General features: G+C 45.6%; 1 protein-coding gene across 2 annotated transcripts in view; it reads left to right on the plus strand.

Moving 5' to 3' along the window:
- Nucleotides 1-6,018: 6,018 nt before the first annotated feature.
- Nucleotides 6,019-14,531, plus strand: part of ACAD9 (acyl-CoA dehydrogenase family member 9) — a 46,386-nt gene continuing 37,873 nt past the window's right edge. The window contains exons 1-2 of one of the 2 annotated variants that reach the window (XM_060631891.3): nucleotides 6,019-6,237; nucleotides 11,797-11,890. In XM_060631891.3, coding sequence (XP_060487874.1) covers nucleotides 6,088-6,237; nucleotides 11,797-11,890 — 244 coding nt within the window. In that variant the 5' untranslated portion in view covers nucleotides 6,019-6,087. The remainder of the gene's footprint in view (nucleotides 6,238-11,796; nucleotides 11,891-14,531) is intronic. The other variant, XM_060631892.2, reaches the window with a different exon arrangement.

Raw genomic sequence — 14,531 nt, forward strand, 5'->3', positions numbered from 1 at the left:
ATCACATCGTCTGCTAGGTATTTTATGGAGCTTTAACGTGGAGCAAACTCTTTATCAACTCGTGCTGAGTGAGCATTGAAAGCTTTTTGAAATGCAGGCACTGGTTTGGGAGCCTGAACAGCCTCTGCCTTCTGTGCTCAGTGGGTGAACCATTAAAATGAATTCCCCACATCGCACTTCATTATCTGGTTTGCAGTCCCACGGTCACTGGCTCAGAGGATTACAGAAAATATTGTTGTTAGCGCTGAGTGCTAACTGCCGTTGCTGCAGCCCCAGGGTTTTCTGGAAAGAGGTTGGCTGTCGCCCTTGCTGACAGTGACCTGCTGTGTGTCCTGCTTCCACTGCAGCAGGCAGCAGGGTGATGAGCTACGCTTTCCCAAATATGTTTCCCGGTATTTATTTGTTCGAGTTGAAGAGGAACACAGTGGTCCTCCCTTATCCACAGGGGATGTGTTCCGAGACATTTAGTGGATGCCTGAAACTGCAGATTGTACCAAACCCTATATATATATATATACATATATATATATATATATATATATATATATATGTATATATATATATGTGTGTGTGTGTGTGTGTATGTATATACATATATATATATACGTATATATATATACGTATATATATATGTATATACATATATATATATATATATATATATATATATATATATAGCTTTTTTCCATAGACATGCATGTCTATGATAAAGTTTAATTTATCAATTAGGTACCCTAAGGGATTAACAACTATAGAGCAATTTTGGCAATATACTGTAATACAAGTTATGTGTTCTCTCTCTCAAAATATCTTCTTTTATGTTTATTTTGAGAGAGAGAGCGCGCGAGCATGAGCGGGGCAGGGGCAGAAAAGGGGACAGAAGCTGAAGTGGGTTCTGTGCTGACAGCAGACGGCCCGACGCAGGGCTCAAACTCACAAACTCTGAGATCATGAGCCGAAGTTGGACACCCAATGGACTGAGCCACCCAGGCCCCCTCAAGTTGTCTTCTTGTGACGATGTGAGATGGTAAGATGCCACGCGATGAGATGAAGTCGAGGGAACGACGTAGGCATTGTGCCGTAGCATTAGGCTACTAGTGACCTTCTGAATGTACATCAGAAGGAGGATCTGATGCTTCTGGACTGCAGTTGACCATGGGGAACTGAAACCATAGAGAGCAAAACTGCGGATGGGGGTGCTGGGCGACGACAGTCCTCCATAATATAGTCCCTTTAGCCAGGACTGGCATTGCATTTTCTTTATGTGTAGTTTCCCACGAGTTAAGGTTTTTCCATGCTGGCTCTGCCTCCTCACCATCTCCAAATGCGATTTCACTCTCCTGGCTCTTGTGCAGATACAGAAGATCCCAGTGGGTTAATGCGAATACCTGGTTCTTACTTGCAGCAATTGCTTCGAGAATTCTAACACTTTCAACACAGCTTTGTGTTGCTTTACACAGTTTTCATGCTGTAATAGTGGGGGCCACATGCTCTAGAACTCGGACCTTAGGCTATTTTGGCTTTTGAAACACAAGAGAAAATCATAAGTACTTTGGTTTCGTTGTTAGTGCTCTTGATACTTCAGCTCTCCCGAGGTTTTGAAAAGATCATTAGGATCAAGTCTGAACTGGGGCGCCTGGGTGGCTCAGTCGGCTAAGCATCCGACTTCAGCTCAGGTCATGATCTTACAGTTTGTGGGTTCGAGCCCCGCGTCAGGCTCTGTGCTGACAGCTCAGAGCCTGGAGTCTGCTTCGGATTCTGTGTCTCCCTCTCTCTCTGCTCCTCCCCTGCTCACACGCTGTCTGTCTGTCTCTCTCTCTCTCAAAAATAAATAAATATAAAAAATTTTTAAATTTCCAGGTGCCTGGGTGGCTCAGTCAGTTAGGTGTCTGACTTCAGCTCAGGTCATGATCTCTCGGTTCATGAGTTCAAGCCCCATGTCGGGCTCTGTGCTGACAGCTCAGAGCTTGGAGCCTGCTTCAATTCTGTGTCTCCCTCTCTCTGCTCCTCCCCAACTCACGCTCTGTCACTCTCTCTCTCTCAAAAATAAAAAAAGATTTAAAAATTTTTTTAAAAAAGGATCAAGTCTGAACTTAAAAGCCTCTATTTTTGGACTTTTTTTCCTTTTTAGCAGGATTGCTAGATTCTGAAATCTAGGGTGGGTGGAACGAGAAGAGAAGCCAATGTTAATCTATTTAATCTTATTTAAAAATACATCCTTTTTATTGACTTCATCATTTTATGAAGGAGGAAGAAACTGAGATCCTGTGATATGTCTTGCCTAAGGTGCAATGGCAGTGATGGCAATGATGGAGAGGGAAGAACAGGATAACGTGTCTTGTCTGCTAGGCAGAAAGATTCCTTAGATAAATCCAAAATATTGAGACTGGGGCGCCTGGGTGGCTCAGTCGGTTGAGCATCCGACTCTTGATTTCAGTTCAGGTCATGATTTCACAGCTTGTAAGTTCAAGCCCCATATTGGGCTCCAAGCTGACAGTGGGGAGCCGGCTTGGGATTCCCTGTCCCTCTCTCTCTCTCTCTCTCTCTCTCTCTCTCAAAATAAATACGCTTAAAAAAAAAAAAAAGAGCTTCAGAATATTCAGACTGATGGTTCCACCTGAGAAGGAATAGCACATGCATACGACGAGAACCTGGGTACCAGGTGCTGCACTTGCCCTCCAATGCAATCTTGACCTAAAGGTCCTGTCGCCTTGGATGAGTTGGCAGGGGTGGAGAGTGAGAGACGACCTGATGGGGCTCCTGACCTTATCTGTTAGACTCATTTGGCCATATTTCAGGTCAATCAGTAATGGGGGAAAAGAGCACAAAGAAAGAGGGCTACGCGTCTCTCTTGACCTCGCCTCCCCCTTTCATCTCAGGAAGACGGCAGAGGAAGAGGGACAAGAAGACGCGGGATCAGGAGGTGGTTAGAGAGGCCCCGAGTCCGGCTTCGCTATTTAGGGCTGTGTGACCTTTCAGTATGTTGTCGCGCTTGTAAAATGGACATAAAGTAACAACGCTAAACGCCCAGGCGGGTTTGGAGAATTCAATAACACAGCACAGGTGAAGTACATGAAACAGTGTCTGGCACAAAAAAGCGCTAAGGGGGCGCCTGGGTGGCTCAGTCGGTTGGGCGTCCGACTTCAGCTTGGGTCACGATCTCGCAGTCCATGAGTTCGAGCCCCGCGTCGGGCTCTGGGCTGATGGCTCAGAGCCTGGAGCCTGCTTCCGATTTTGTGTCTCCCTCTCTCTCTGCCCCTCCCCCGTTCATGCTCTGTCTCTGTCTCAAAAAAAAAAAAAAAAAAAAAAAAAAAAAAAGCGCTAAGTATTAGCTGCTACTATCACGGTCTTTGAGGCACTGTCTCCAGTGACCAAGACGGGGCTTAATAATACCAGTGTGGTTGCCTGGGACTCAATTAATGTGTCTGATGAATGTGATGGGCTCTTGGAATGATGGCTGTGTTTATGCTGTACCTTACCGTACTTCAGTGTTTTCTTTGAAACTTGGGAGGTATTTTTGTCAACACTGGTTGCCATAACAAATAAACCCCGAAATGTCAGTGGCTTACTACAACGGCTATCTCTTGCTCGTGTAACAGTTCAACATGGGTGTCCCTATTCTGTGGCTGGCTGTTCTCCATATGGTTGATTCAAAGACCTAGGCCCCTTCCGTCTTGTGCTGCCGTCCCTGGGGCCCAGAGCCCCCAGCTTCCAGCTGGTAGAAGAGAGGATGTTTTCATTTCTTAAAACAACAGAAGTCACACATCACTTCCATTCACACTGGGTTGGTGCGAACGTCATTCTGGATGCAGGGGGCCGGGGGAACGTAGTCCCAGGCTGGCAGCTGCCTTGCACTGACAACTGGATGCTAAGGATGTGGCAGGCTTTTGGGGCCACTTTTTTGGCTAATGCACCGCTTCCAAGTCGTAGGCAATATGGTTGAGGCTCCGAGGCGAATCCCACAGCCGGCAAGTGACAGAGTTGGGGCTCGGTCTCTCTTGAAGCCTCGTGTTGTTCTCACATCTTGCGTCTCTCCTCTACCTATACCACAGGCTGTGCTGTCAAGTCTAAGGGGATTCCCCAAAATGTTTAACTGTGCCAGGCTCCTATCATTTACGAAACTATTGATTCCAAACCGCAGCGAAAGCTGTGGGCGTATGGGTTCTAAGACACAGCCTCAGTCCTGCAGTCACTATTAGGCCCTACTTATGTCTAAAAACCCTGTGTACCAAGGATCACATGTCTCATATTAGTCTGTGAGGGCTGCTCTAATAAAAACCACACACTAAGAAGAAGAAGTTCGGCCTCAAAATTGGAGTGTCAGTTCCTGCTTGAGTTTCCAAGTGTGTTGCATGCCTACAGTTTGACTCGCCAGTCCCTACAATCATGGAAGTCAAGGCTTTGACATAAACCTCTCAACATATATTTTAAAGAAAGAAAAGAACTGCAGACCAGGTGGCTTAAACAATCCATGGTCTTGTAGTTCTGGAGGCTAGAAATCCAAGATCAAGGTGTCAGCAGGGTTGGTCCCTTCTGGGGGCTGAAAAGAAAATCTGCCCCAAGCTTGTATCCTAGCTTCTTGTGGGTTGCTGGCAATCTCTGGTGTTTCTTGGCTTATGGAAATGTCAACCCAGTCTGGGTCTCCATTCTCACATGGGGTTCTCCTAAGGGCACCAGTCATATTCGATTAGGGGTCACACTGCTCTAGTGTGACTCATCCTAACTTAGCTAATTACATCAGCAACAGAATACAACAGGAAGTCCTCTTTCCAAATTAGGTCATATTCTTCGGTACTAGAGGGTAGGACTTCAACAAATGAATCTTGGGGGTACACAATTCAACTCGTAACACTCTATTACCTTTGTGGCTTTTAAACCAATGACTTCCTTATTTCTGTAAGAACTAATGTATCCCAAATGGGAACAAATATACATCAAAAAGGGAGTAGCCCCTACTAGGGGCGCATGGGTGGCTCAATCCGTTAAGCCTCCGACTTCGGCTCAGGTCATGATCTCCCGGTTCGTGGGAGCCTTCTATATATTTAGGAGCCTGCCCAGATTCTGTGTCTCTAAGTAACACAGATTGCATTAGATACTTGCAAAGATTTTGCAACCGGAAACGTTTTTGAGCTCTTTTCCCCTGATGTTGTGTCATCAAGTCAACCTTTTATTGGGCCGGGCCGGCAACGCACGCTGAGACCGACTGCGATTTCCCACTCTTCTCCAGGAGTTCACAGGGTGGCGGCAGAAAGCGTTTTCCAATACTGTGTCAATGCCAGAATCAGGGTACAAGCACAAACAAGAAATGTTCCTGGAGGAGGCTGACTTAAAACCACGAGGGTGCCCACGAGGGTCAGGCAGGCATCCCTGCGCAAGGACCTGGGGTGCCACGGGGCTGCTGGCCCTCCTCCCTGGGCCCCATGGCCTTGCCGGTCCCTTCCAAGTGTACACACCCCTTCTCGGTTCCCTCTGGAGCTTCTCTTCCTCCGCCTGCCTTTTAAGTTGCTGTTTCCCAGGGAGAGTTTTGTGACTCAGGATTATATCCAGACCCCTTTCTGGCAGAACAAGCTTTTTATTTTCCTCTTGCAAAATAAGGATATGTAACATACACGAAAGCCACGAATCAAAAGGAATCCACCATTCACTTTTTTAAAAAACATTACGCCTACTGAGCTCCCCCCCCAGAGATAAACCAATACTGTAAATTCCTCCCGCCCCATTTCCTTTTCTTTCGCTATGCGGCGTCCTCAGCGCCACAACTGGCGAGAAGGAGCTGGGCGTCCCTGAGAAGTTTCCCCCGGCTGGCAGGGACGCAACCACCCACCGGCATTTGAAAACAAACACTTCGCAGCAGCCCCTCCAAGCCGACCACGAAGCCGCCAACACGGCAGCAACCCCACCCCCTGCGACCTCCCCCTACCTCCCTGGCGGAGGCCGCGCAAGCGCAGAGGCGGCGGGCGGGGCGGTGCAGACCGGCGGCTGGGCTCAGGCCGGTGACGTCATCCGGCGGCGCGAGCCGCGTGCACGTGACCGGGGCTCCAAAAAGGAGGCCTCCACCGCGGGGGTGGCGCGGTTGACTTCAGCAGCATGAGTGCGGTGGCGCTTCTCTTGCGCAGGGCGGCGGCGGCGCGTGCCTGCCGGGCCCTGGTGGCCTTCGCAGCGAGCCGGCGCCTGCTGCGCACTAGTCCGCCGAGCGGGGCTTTCGCCAAGGAGCTCTTCCTGGGCAAAATCGAGAAGGTAACGCCGAGCCCTGGTCGACCCTTGAGCTCTTGCCTCTCGCTTTTTGCCCTTTAGCAGAAAAGAGGGGTCGGAGTGAGTGAGAGTCCCCATACCTGGCTGACATATATACCCGTCGGGGCGGCGGGGGTGGAGGGGCGTACTAAAGTTCCCAAGTTCCTGAGCTCCGCTGGAACCTTTCCAGGGAAAGGGAAGAGTCCCGGGGACGGGGTCCTGAGAATCCATCTGTGATTGTGACGTATATTCCAGCTAATTCTTGTTAGCTCAATTTGGGAAACCCTAGGCGAGGTGGTCACTCGACTCGGCGTTCTGGCCCCGGAATGTGCGGTGCTTCCTATCTGATTCCTAAAACACAGCTCAGACCCTGGCGCTCTTCTGTCCTCTTCCAGGGGCCCCTTAGCTTTCACGGCTGGAGTTCCAGCGCGTCCCTCTGTCACTCAGGCTCCCCGGCAGTCTGGCTTCAAGTTGCCTTCCCCATCCCTTCCCTTCCATAGGTCGTACAACCCTGTCAGTAGTAACAGCTACATTATCAATCTTATGGATTTGACCTTGGTCCTTGGTCCTGTAACTTTGAGCCTCAGTGCTTTCAGCCTTAAAGTGGAGCTAGTGATGTGTGCTGTCTCACACAGATGTGTTGTAAAGTGACATTTGTAGTGTGTGGAAATGCTTTGTAAACTGTCAGGTACCGTGCTGATGGAAGAGGCAGCAGGGTAGGTAATTAATGCCGGCTTCACTCACCACTTGGATTAGTCACTTCACTTTCCCGTGCCTGAGTGTGCTAATCTACAAAATAGTAGAAGTAGTACTTGCCCACTCCTAAAAGTGCAGTGTAAAGCAGACATTTGTGTCAAATGCTTTGAGGTAGGCTGAAATGTTGGCTGATACTGTATTATTTAAAGTTACTCCCTGGTGTTTTCTTTTAGACTGTTCCTCTAATCAGGCATTACAGTTGCAGAAGCTGAAATTCAGAGTGGTTTGCCCTGCTAGGAAATACAAACCCAGGTTTTAACATTTGAGAAACCATTTTTCCCAGAACCTGGGGCCATTGGGCACTCAGCCCTGGGATGTCATGCCTTCCAGCACATGAGTGAAAAAACCCCGAATCTTTCATGCATCTCTTTCTCAAAGCCTCTTGCACCACCTCCCCTGTCTTCACACCCACCTGTCAACTTTGCTTCTTGTTTCACTGAGAAAGTACATACAGTCGGGTGAGAACCTCCACCACGTTTACTCTTCTTCCCCACACATGCCCACACGGTCTACACTCTTACTGTGGACGAACTATCTACTCTTGGCAAAGACCAACCTCATCACTAGATCCCCTGCCTTCTCACCTACTCAGGGGCATTCGTTGATCCAGTAATTCTCTCCTTTCTCATCTACATCAGTGATTGTTTCCTCTCTGCTGCGTCTTGCCCCCATACCATTCAGGCTTCTGTCCTTAACAATCTGCTAAAACTGCTCTCCTGCAAGATCAGTGGTGACCTCCCTGTTGTCAAATCTAGTGATATTTTCTCATCTTACTTGACCCATCTCTGGGATTTGACACAGTTCATCACTCCTGGCTTCTAAAAAAAAAAAAAAAAATCTCTTCTGGCTTTTCTGTTTACTTTGTTGGCTAATGCTTCTCTGTCGCTTGCTCCTTACCCCATAAACAGTGGCCAGTCTGACTAGCCCAGTCAGAGTTGGGAATTTTTTTTTCTTTTTGTCTAGGTTTTTAATTTTAGTTCCAGTATAGTTAACATGCGGTGTTATGTTAGTTTCAAGTATACAATACAGTGATTCAGCAGTTCTGATCATTACTCAGTTCTCATCATGGTAAATGTACACTTTAATTCCCATCACCTATTTTAACCATCCCCCCTACCTACCTCCCCTGTAGTAACCATCCGTTTAGTCTCTGTAGTTCAGAGTCTTTTTCTTAGTTTGCGTCTTTCTCTTGTTTCCCTTTGCTCGTTTGTTTTGTTTCTTAAATTCCACAGGAGTGAAATCATATGGCATTTGTCTTTCTCTGGCTTATTTCACTTAGCATAATACTCTCTAGCTCCATCCATGTTGCCAATGGCAAGATTTCATTTTTTATGGGTGAATAATATTTCATTGTACACTTATGCCACATCTTTTTCCATTCAACTATCGATGGGCATTTGGGCTGCTTCCATAAGTTGGCCATTGTAAGTAATGCTGCAATAAATACAGGGTTGTGTGTATCTTTTTGAATTAGTGTTTTTGTATATTTTGGGTAAATCCCCAGTAGTTCGATTACTGGATTGTAGGGTGGTCCTATTTTTAACCTCTTTTTTTTTTTTTTTTTAAGTAATCTCTATACCAAATGTGGGCTTGAATTCATGACCCCAGGTCACGAGTCAGATGCTCTACCAACAGAGTCAGCCAGGCTTCCCTAACTTTTTATTTTTTTATTTTATTTTTTTTAATTACAGTATAGTTAACATAACACTGTTATATTAGTTTCAGGTGTATCTTTTTTCTTTTTTTTAATTGAAGTATAGTTGACACACAACATTACATTAGTTGCAGGTGTACAACATAGTGATTTGACAAGTCTATATTTAGGCTCGTCACAAGTGTAGCTGCCATCTGTCACCATACAACAGTGTTAGAATACCATTGACCATGTTCCCTTTGCTGTACCTTTCATCCCTGGAAACTTGTACCTCCCACTCCTCTTCACCTATTTGGCCCGTTCTCCTACCTCCTTCTCTGGCACCCTTTAGTTCTCTGTACTTATGGGTCTGTTTTTCAGAGTTGGAGTTTTCTGAGACTCCGTCTATAGACTTCTCTTTTTATCCACAATTCTTCCTTTAATCTAATTTAGTATTATGGCTTTAAATACTGTCAGTATCCTGGGGTGCCTGGGTGGCTCAGTTGGTAAGTGTCAGACTTCAGCTCAGGTCATGATCTCACGGTTCGTGAGTTTGAGCCCCGCATCGGGCTCTGTACTGACAGCTCAGAGCCTGGACTCTGCTTCAGATTCTGTGTCTCCCTCTCTCTCTGCTCCTACACCACTCACACTCTCTCTTACAAAAATAAATAAACATTAAAAAAAAAAATTAAATACTGTCAATATCCTGGTGACTCAGATCTATTTCTCCAGCTCAGACTTACTGACCTCCAGGCTCTTGACCTCTGCCTTTATACTCAAAAGCTCCACTTAGATGTCTAATATGCACCTCAGATTTAGCATACTAAAATTGAGTTCCTGGTCTTTCCACCCAATCTTATTCCTCCCACCAGTCCTCTTTATCATAGATGGTGGGGCCTCTGTTCCACTTGTTCAGGCCAAACGCCTGGAGTCTCCTTTGATGCCTCTTATTCTCGTAATCCACATCTAAGCCAACAGCAAATCCTGTTTTCTCTACTTTCGGGATATATTTAGAATGTGACCACTTTTAAGCCCTTCCACTGCTACTGCCCTGATTCAGGCCAACCTCCTCTCTCACAGCATCATTGGGGTTTGAGCAGAAACATGGCATCTGAGATGCTAAGAATCTCAGAAGAGAGAAAAACTTTCAAGATTCTCTACGCCTGTAGCTGTCACACTGCCCGCAGTTTGACCCTTGCTATTCAAGGAAGCATCCCAGCGGCTACTGCAGGGACCAGTGGAGAGTCGAATGGGAGGCGTGTGGGTGACCTCCCCATCCCCCACCACAGCAGCTTCGCTTTTACCTGTTTTTCATATTTGGCTTCTGTAGTAGATTTATTTGAAAAACAGGTTCTACTGCTTTAAGAATGTTAAAACTGCTGAATAGAAATTAAGCCTAACATCTATAAGGCACCCCATTAGGTTTTTGAACTTTGCTATCAGAGATCTGTTCTTAAATGCACTTGAGATCTCTCTTCCTGTAGCAGTCCTACACATCCAAATCCAAAGGGTTTTGGTTATAGGTGCGGCCGGTTAGCTCAGGCTGTTCTCTTGCTCACTGGCACAAGCACTGAATAATCTTCCTCTAGCACAGCCTAATGCACAAGGCCCACAGGAACTAATGAGGCTGTGAAGGGCCTGGGTTGAGCCTCTAGATGCTCTGCTAAGCATCCGGTTTTGTTCTGAGACGATGAAAATCTCAGCGTATTTTCCTTCTAGACCATCTTGAGGGCAGAGTAAGGGATGGCCTGGGGGTGGGGGACAGGAATTCCTTTAAGTCTGCTGTCATTTTTGGATAGGGATCCACCACAAGCCTGGAATCATGGGTCCTGAGAGGAGAGAACAGACCTGGGAGCATGTTACTAGAGCGGACAGGCTTCAGTGGCTGATGAGCCACACGAGAGACTGGAGGGGGAAGATTGAGGACTCCTCTGCTTTGAAGACCTTTCTTGAACACTTGGTGGGAGGTGCCGTGAGGAGAGGCAGGGCTCCTGGAGGCTGGCAGCCTGTGATCGGCGACCTCACTTCTCAAGTCCCAAGTACTTGCGCTATGCTGGCAGCTGAGGGGTAGCAGGAGCCCAGAAAGCCAGAGGGGCTAAGAGCACAGCAGGAGGTTTTAGGCAATATATGGTGACGACCCAGTGAGGAATCCTAGACCGGCCGGAAACATTGGGCACTTGACAGTTTGAGACAGAGACTTGAAGCTCAGAGCAGAGCCAGTATCTCATATGGATAATCAGTTACTTTGGGTTCCAGGATACACCTTGTCTCTTGAGAGCCTCATCTTCTGAAGTGTCCTCTGTAACAGAGGAGAAACTGACACTGAGAAAGGCCAAGTCGCACATGTAAGTGGCAGAGCCGGAGTTGAATTCAGGCTGATTTGGCTCAACCTGCAGTGGCCCTCCCTACAGGTAGCAGGTGTTATCAAACAGGAGGGATGGAGGCTGGCGTACGCAGCCGGGTGAGAACCTGGCGGGATGCGCGGCCTTGTCACCACAGTGTATTCTTGTCGGCATAACATCTTTGAACTCACAAAATAACCAGTGTAGAATTTTACGTATCGGTAGAGAGCTTTCCCGTCTATTCCTTTTCACAATCCTCGCGACACCATTGAGTAAATACTACCTGCATGTTATGGATGGCATAGGAAGAGGTGAAGGGGGTTGGCTAAGACCACCCAGTTAGCAGGCTGCAAAGCAGGGAACAAAACCCAAGGCTTTGAAGTGTTGGGGCCCTTTGCTTTGTGGGACACTCCACGTAACTTGTTGCTGATTGGGAAAGCAGATCCAAATCCAGAATAAATTTGCTCAAGTTGGAGGGAGGATCTCCATGGCTGGTGGAGTCCTGCGCACAACTCCTGTTCTAGAATTTGCATTCTGACTTCTTCAGTGAGTAAGGCCCCGCCTACTGGACACAGAATCTACCAACTGTTTCCTACCTCTGCCTTTTTTTTTTTTTTTTTTTTTGAGAGCGAGGTGGGGAGGGTGGAGCAGAGAGAGAGCATGAGAATCTCCAGCAGGCTCCACACTCCGTGCAGGATCATGGCCTGAGCCAAAAGAGTCAGAGTCCAACCAACTGAGCCACCCCGGTGCCCTGTTTCCTCCCCTTTTGACTGATATTACCGCTCTGGGAGGTTGTTAACAATTAAATTTTTAGTCAATGTTTATCATTTTCAGAAAGAAGTTTTCCCATTTCCAGAAGTTAGCCAAGATGAACTTACTGAAATCAATCAGTTTGTGGGACCTGTAGAAAAATTCTTCACTGAAGAGGGTATGTATGATCTTTATCGTTACTCATTTCCATTTTAAGGATGGTTGTTTAGATATTTACATTAGAAGCAATACTCATATGGGAGCTGTCTTGAATATCATTAATCATGGAGAAATAATATCTATTGATAATATTTTGCTTTAAGAATCATCCCAGTTTATAAATGCTATTTAATTACAAGGCATCTAGTTTAGTGCTTCTCGATGTTTCTGTGATGAAGGATCACTGTTAAACATTTCCAAACTGTTGCAGAACAACACTTTCGTAAACTATAATAAAATGAACAACTAGAAAAATGAAAAGAAAAATAACCAAAGATCTATAGAATATAAATCCATTGATCATGTGCTTGGTTGTGTGGCAATATAAAAATGCTGTAAATGTTTTTAAAGATTTACTCTCTCATTAGGAACCGGGAATAGTCCGGCAGCCTGCAGAGCTCAGGTTTTGAGGGCCCCAGTACAGCCTGCGGGATGCCTCCCTTAGAGCTGGCAGCCAGCCCTGGGATGGAGCTGCGGCCCCTCGGCGGACAGAGCTCTCTGGGGAGCTCAGTGATGATTCACACACAGCCGGGACTACCTCTCTAGCACTGAGGACTCCAGAGTTCTTTTTGATGTGGGTTTTCTCTAGGGACATGTGCCCTGCTAGAAGATCAAAACTGAGAAATTTAAAAATTACTGTGTTCATTTATTACTTTATTTAAAATTATGAAAAGCCCATTACATGTTAACAGAAATGATATTTTAAATGACAAATAATATTTCCTTTTTTAAATTATTTTTTAATTTTTTAATTTTTTTTTTTTTTGAGAGCGAGAGTGCAAGCGGGAGAAAGGGGCAGAGTGGGAGAGAGAGAGGGAGAGAGGGGTAGAATCATAAGTAGGCTCAATGCTCAGCACAGAGCCCAGTGCAGGGCTTGATCCCACGACCCTGGTTTCATGACCTGAGCCAAAATCAAGAGTTGGATGCATGGGGCGCCTGGGTGGCTCAGTTGATTGAGTGTCCTTCGGCTCAGGTCACAATCTTGCAGTTCGTGAGTTCGAGCCCCGTGTCGAGCTCTGTGCTGACAGCTCGGAGCCTGGAGCCTGCTTCGGATTCTGTGTCTCCCTCTCTCTCTGCCCCTACCATGCTCACACACTGTCTCTTTCTCAAAGATAAACATTATTAAAAAAAAAAAAAAAAGTTGGATGCGCAACTGACTGAGCCACCCAGGTGCCCCTAATATTTAATTCCAAACAAATAAACAAACAAACAAAAATAGGAGTGGTATGGTTTTACAGTTTTACAGATCTTTTAAATATTTGGCTTATTGTTGTATGCAACAGATATCAGAATCTAACTGGAACCAGAATCCAGCTGGATTCCCAGAACTGTTTCTGCATTTAATCTATGATATATTTCATGTAGTCCTTGGAAAACCCCACTCTATACTCATGACAGAAATAGAATTAAAAAGGCAAAGAAAATTTTACCATTGCTAAAATAGCTTTGGCCCTGTGGACTCCCTAGAAGCATCTTAGTCCTCCCCTCTCCACCGCCCCCCCCCCACACACACATTTTGAGAAATTTTATATCACTAAGTGTTGTTACGTTGCTAGTTTTAAAAGTTGCTTAGTTGTGTATAAATATCTTTTATTTAGAAATACTTCTGTTTTTGGTTTAGTGATTATCTTCTTGTATCTTTTCTTAGTTCCTTGCTCTTTTACTTAAACTTTTACTATGTGATTTGTCAGGGTTTTCATAAGCTTTATGGAGGTGTAATTTGCACATATTTAAAGGGTAATGTCTGATAAATTCTGATATATATGTACTCCCAAGGGAGCATCAACACAATTACGTTAATAAACCTATCCATTACCCCTCAAAGTTTTCTCATGCCCTTTTCATCCCCTCCTGTCCCCAGGCAACCAGTGATCTGATGTCTGTCGTAGATAAGTTTGCGTTTCCTGGAATTCTGTTTAAGTGGAATTCTACATTACGTATGTTTTCGTCTAGCTGCTTTCAGTATAACTTTTGAGTTTTCGTCTGTGTTGTGTGTACTAATAGTTCATCCCTTTTAATGCCACGTAGTATTTCTTTGTGTGGATATACCGTAGTTTATTCATTCACCTATTAATTGACATTATGCATCCAGACTTTAGCTATCACAGAAGGTGTTGTGAGTGTTTTTCTATGAGTCTGGTGCACATATGCTCACATTTCTCTTGGGAAAATACGAAGGTGTGGAATGTCCGGATTACAAGATAGGTTCACATTTAACTTCATCCACCAAACTGTTTTCCACTGTGGTCACCACTTAACATTCCCACTAGTGGAGTATTACACTTGCCGTTGCTCCGCATTTTCACTGACACTTCATATGGTCTGTCTTCTATTTTAGCCGCTTTAGTAGGTGTCTTGTGGTACCTCATTGTGGCTATGCTTTTCATTTCCCTGATCACTGATAATGTTAGGCATCTTATGTGCTTGCCTGCAATCTGTGTATCTTTTTTGGTGAGATGTCTTCCAGATATTTTATACATTACAAAAAAGATGGGATTGTCTTACTGTTGAGTTATAAGAAGTCTTTATTCTCAGTGCTAGTTTTCTGCCCAATATCTGTTTAGCAAAATTTTTCTCCTTCTAGTCTGTGGTTTGACTTT

Source organism: Panthera onca, chromosome A2 (assembly GCF_046562875.1).
Source record: "Panthera onca isolate mPanOnc1 chromosome A2, mPanOnc1 haplotype 2, whole genome shotgun sequence".
In the NCBI taxonomy this organism is placed as follows: Eukaryota; Metazoa; Chordata; class Mammalia; order Carnivora; family Felidae; genus Panthera; species Panthera onca.